General features: G+C 39.6%; 1 protein-coding gene across 1 annotated transcript; it reads right to left on the bottom strand.

Moving 5' to 3' along the window:
* Positions 1 to 1,810: 1,810 nt before the first annotated feature.
* On the bottom strand, positions 1,811 to 4,379 carry LOC120122468 (probable inactive receptor kinase At5g67200). The gene is made up of 2 exons (XM_039141607.1): positions 2,926 to 4,379; positions 1,811 to 2,547 (listed from the first exon to the last, which is right to left on the bottom strand). The coding sequence occupies exons 1-2, from the start codon at positions 4,334 to 4,336 to the stop codon at positions 2,015 to 2,017; spliced, it is 1,944 nt and encodes a 647-aa protein (XP_038997538.1). The 5' UTR covers positions 4,337 to 4,379; the 3' UTR covers positions 1,811 to 2,014.
* Between the last annotated feature and the right edge of the window lie 206 nt (positions 4,380 to 4,585).

The raw sequence follows: 4,585 nt of genomic DNA, 5'->3' as shown, positions 1-4,585 counted from the left end.
AAAGCGGAAATGACTATCGCAACGAGATAATCGCAATGCGAAATGAAAATCGCAACGAGTGAATCGCAATGCGAAAATGAAAATCGCAACGAGTGAATCGCAATGCGAAAATGAAAATCGCAACGCGAAATTAGTCATTTCTGCGTTGCGATAGTCAATTCCGCATTGCGATAGTCAATTCCGCATTGCGATAGTCATATTCGCGTTGCGATTTCCGTGTTGCGATAGTCAAATGAATGTCTAATAAGTGATAACAACTGAACTTATCATAGCAATGTTCAAACTCAAGTTACTAATACATGCCTAACTGAAAATGTTAAAAGTTCACACATAATATACACATAATACAACGTTTGCATTTAAAAATCACCTAAGTTAACAGTCTCAAAAGGTGAAGCCGGTTGTGATTGGAATTTTGATGAGGATCCACATTTTGGTAGAGGAAAAGATGATTGTGAATTCAGAAATCGAGTTGCGAATTTGAAATTCAGTATTGCGATAGTTAGAATCTCGTTGCGATTTACAGATTCGCATTGCGATTTACGTATTCGCATTGCGATTTACGTATTCGCATTGCGATTTTCCTATTGCAATGCGATAGTCATAATCGCGTTGTGAATCTGGAAACTGATTTGCGATACCGGAGATCGCGTTGCTAATTATCGATCGCGTTGCGATTTTACGTATTGTCGTTGCGATTTACGGATACGCATTGCGATTTACGTATTCTCGTTGCGATTTACAGATACGCGTTGCGATTTACGTATTCTCGTTGCGATTTATGGATATGTGTTGCGATTTTACGTATTGTCGTTGCGATTTACGGATACGCGTTGCGATTTTACGGATACTCGTTGCGATAGTCAGAATCGCGTTGCGATTTTCATATTCGCGTTGCAATTTTGGAAAATCGCAATGCGAATTTGTACTATCGCATTGCGATTCTTCATAATCGCGTTGCGATTCTGGGAACTGATTTGCGATTCTGGAGATCGCGTTGCGATTTTTATTTCGCATTGCGATTTTGTTGGTCATTTTGGCAAATCCAAAAAAAGTTGGTTAAAATCGTATATTATAAGGCATTTTTTGTCACTAAAACTATTTTCTCAATTTATAAAAGATTAATTAAACATATTTGTCATATTATCATTTGTATGTATATTGCATTGTTGCTATGTCAGCTTATGTAGGCTACCAATTTAGCACAATGAATCGTTATATTAATACCGTGCATTATCACATCAATAATGTAACGGATAATGATGATTTCCGCTTATCAAAAAGCCATATTAAATATTTTTTATATTTTTAAATACTTAGTTGAGTGAAAAAAAAAGTTTATAGATTTAAGTATTATTTGTTTCAAAATTTTGAGGCCATTATATCCCTTAAACTAACTAAAAACCATGTACGCCATTAAAACACAATAATATATTGTCATGTAAATTATCATAAATAATATTTTACTCTAGGATACAATTTGAACTATTATCAAAGAATAAAACAATATATTTAGACAATTTTTTAATTAACGAAGAAAGTGTAAATCATATTCAATAATCAAACATAATAATATAAATTAAAAATTAATAACAAGTAATGAATATTTATTCCTACCCTACAATTAACGATCGTTTAAATAAAAAATTCAAAAGCTAGATATTGTAATAAAACCCCCTAATCTTCACCCCAACAATATTTATTTACTTCATTAATAAGCCTCACTCTCAAGAAAATTACTACTAGTAGAATTTAATAGAATTAAGACTAAATATTACCAAATATTCCTAACGAATGCTGCTCAATGTTGCTTTTCATCATTCACACGTTGCATTTCCCAAGCAAAACCGAGTGGCATCGAGAGTTGAAACAAATGGCTGATGAGAAAATTTGTTGATAAAGACTTCCATAAACATCGTATAATCTCTTATCTCACGTATAATAGGTATTAGATGACACCAAATCATCATATACAAAAGCTTCAACACCACACAATAGCATTCCAATGTGCTTCCTACATCATTGCTCTCTCCTTGATCTCTCGTATCATCTTCAACACTTGCCACATCGCTGGCCTCTGCTCCGGTGAGGTCAAGCTACAAACACTGGCAACTTCGGTTAGCATTCCGAGCCTTTGATTTTCCCTGACGTCATCTTCTCGTGTCGTTCTAACCCATTCCAGTATGTCATGTGGCACAAGTACCGGATGTTGTGACGGATGCTTACCAGTCAATAGCTCAAGCAGGAGGACACCAAAAGCATAAACGTCAGACTTGGGAGTGAGTCTGCGGTTGGATTTCCGTACCTCGGGAGCTTTATAGGCTGCATAGTCGGGATCTTCAGTCGAAGGAGAGTCTGCAAGGACGGCAAGGCAGTAGTCGGTAAGACAAGCTTCGAAATCAGTCCCGAGGAGCACGTTGGTGGATTTCAAGTTGCCATGGACAAGCCTCGACGCTTGGTGGATGTAAGCTAGGCCCTGCGCAACATCTTCTGCTATTTTTAAACATGAAGTCCAATGAAGAGGCTTTGCCCTCGTTGATCTTGAACCTGTACATAAATAATCCCAAATCAATTTCTAACATAACTACAAGGGTGAAATTCCAGAATTTAGATTGAACAGTAATTGTCGGTTTCAAGACAATAATGTACTAAAAGCGGCCAAAATTTTCCTTGGTTTTTCTACACTACTTTTCGCAATAACTTTAGCTTAACTCATCCAGAATCCAATGATAATATTATTCCACCAATAATCAAACAACTTGGAAACAAAGGCCCCATTTTTGTTTGTCTTTTTACGTTTTAGGGTTCATTCCATTCTAACCCTACAGCCTTAACATTAATGTGAAACTCGGCCATGAACTCACAGACACCGAGTAAACCCAGAAACAAAAACTTAAAAGAAAAGGGAAACAATTAAATTCATACCATGAACGAGATTGAAAACGCTTCCATTGGGTTGAAAATCATAAATCACAAGCCTTTCCCCTTTGGCTTGAAAATAAGCTCTAAGCGGCACCAAATTTGGATGTATCAGTCCTCCGACAGCATCCATATGCTGCTCAAAATCTTCACCTGCGGTTACCGCAGTTTTGCCGGCATCCAATCTCTTCACCGTCAAAATCAACTGCCTATCAACCACTGCCTTGTACGTGGTCCCCATCGTTCCCCTCCCCAATAACTCAGCTGAAGCTCTCATTAACTGCTCTAAGCTATAACCTTCGACTTCACCGCCAACGAAAACTAAATTTCCACTCCTTTTCAGCTTTTGAATCTCTGGTATTACTATTTTCCTTTCCGAAGCCTCTTGGAGTCGGGTCCTTGGGTTTCCTGGGTTTGAGTTCGTTACTTCTAATGAAGCTGCCGTTGTCGCCTTTGTTTTTTGTGAGTCCACTCTTTGTTTACCGCTTTGTTTTCTAACCACGGCTAAAGCTAACAAGGCTGAAAATAATATCAAAGCAATGCCGATAGTAAACCCAAGGAGCATTCCAGTTCTCCGGTGCTTCTTCGGCGAAGACGGCGGTTGAAGAACAACAGCTCCGCCGCTTTGGGCTTCCGTGCTTTGTCCTAGCGTTCCAGAAGCTGAGGGAGAACCGAAAAACGGAGCACGGGAAGTGCAGGCTTTGTGGATAATCTCACCACATAAACCAGGGTTCAACGAAAACGCCGTCGTGTTGAACTTGGATAAAGTCGGCGTGACTGGTATTTTACCGGTTAGATTGTTGCCTGAAACGTTGAAAATGAGTAGAAAAGATTGGTTTAAAGGCGGGAGTGACCCATTAAACTGGTTCCACTCGAGCCGGAGGATGTTTACCCGTTCCAAGGCGGTTAAGTTAGCTGGAATCGGGCCGGTTAAACCGTTGTGAGAAAGATCGAGGGTAGTTATCCTGTGAAGAAACAAGATCGAAGGTGGGAAAGTCCCAGAAAAATTGTTACGGTCCAAGAACAGGGATTTAAGGTTGTAAAGAGAGGACAAGTCGGGGATCGGACCGGAGAGAGAGTTGTTATGGAGGCTGAGGACCCGAAGCTGGTCGAGCCGGGAGAGGGAGTTGGCGGGAAAAACACCACGTAAGCCGGAATTTTGGAGGGTGTAGCGGACGACACGGCCTTGGGAACATTTGACGCCGCGCCATTGGCAGTAGTCGAAGCGCTCGTTGAGTGCGTAAAGCAATTTGTTGTCGAGGTCGGCCTTTGACTTGAAGGAGAGGATCGAAACGGCGTCGGACGGGAAGAGTAAGTTGGTCTGTGGAGGGTAAGTTATAGGCCTAGAGAAACATGTTGAGAAAACCCAGAAGAAGATGAAGAGATGAAGCAAAGATTTGAACTTTGTATTTGGCATTTTTGGTTTTGTCTAAAAGGTTTAGAAAAATTGAAGCTTTTGATATATTAATTGAGCCTGATTTTGTTGTAATTGTTTGGTGGAATTCGGGAAGAAAGGAGGTGAGAGAAAGAGTCACGTGACTCAGAGAAAATATCATTCCTTAGTTACCCCACTAAGCAGCGCGTGACTCCTATTGCTTCTTCCATTTCCATTTTTTTTATATTTTTCCTTTTAGTTTCAAATTATATTTTGAGTATATTAAGGACC

Source organism: Hibiscus syriacus, unplaced genomic scaffold, assembly GCF_006381635.1.
Source record: "Hibiscus syriacus cultivar Baekdansim isolate YM2019G1 unplaced genomic scaffold, ASM638163v2 tig00110387_pilon, whole genome shotgun sequence".
Lineage (NCBI taxonomy): Eukaryota > Viridiplantae > Streptophyta > Magnoliopsida > Malvales > Malvaceae > Hibiscus > Hibiscus syriacus.
The sequence above is the reverse complement of the archived record's forward strand: the minus strand, read 5'-3'. Positions and strand labels throughout refer to the sequence as shown.

Coding starts and splice junctions, on each gene's coding strand:
- LOC120122468 (XM_039141607.1), bottom strand. CDS start 4,336: ATGCCAAATACAAAGTTCAAATCTTTGCTTCATCTCTTCATCTTCTTC. Junction 2,548..2,925: donor CGTTTTCAATCTCGTTCATG/GTATGAATTTAA, acceptor ATTTATGTACAG/GTTCAAGATCAACGAGGGCA.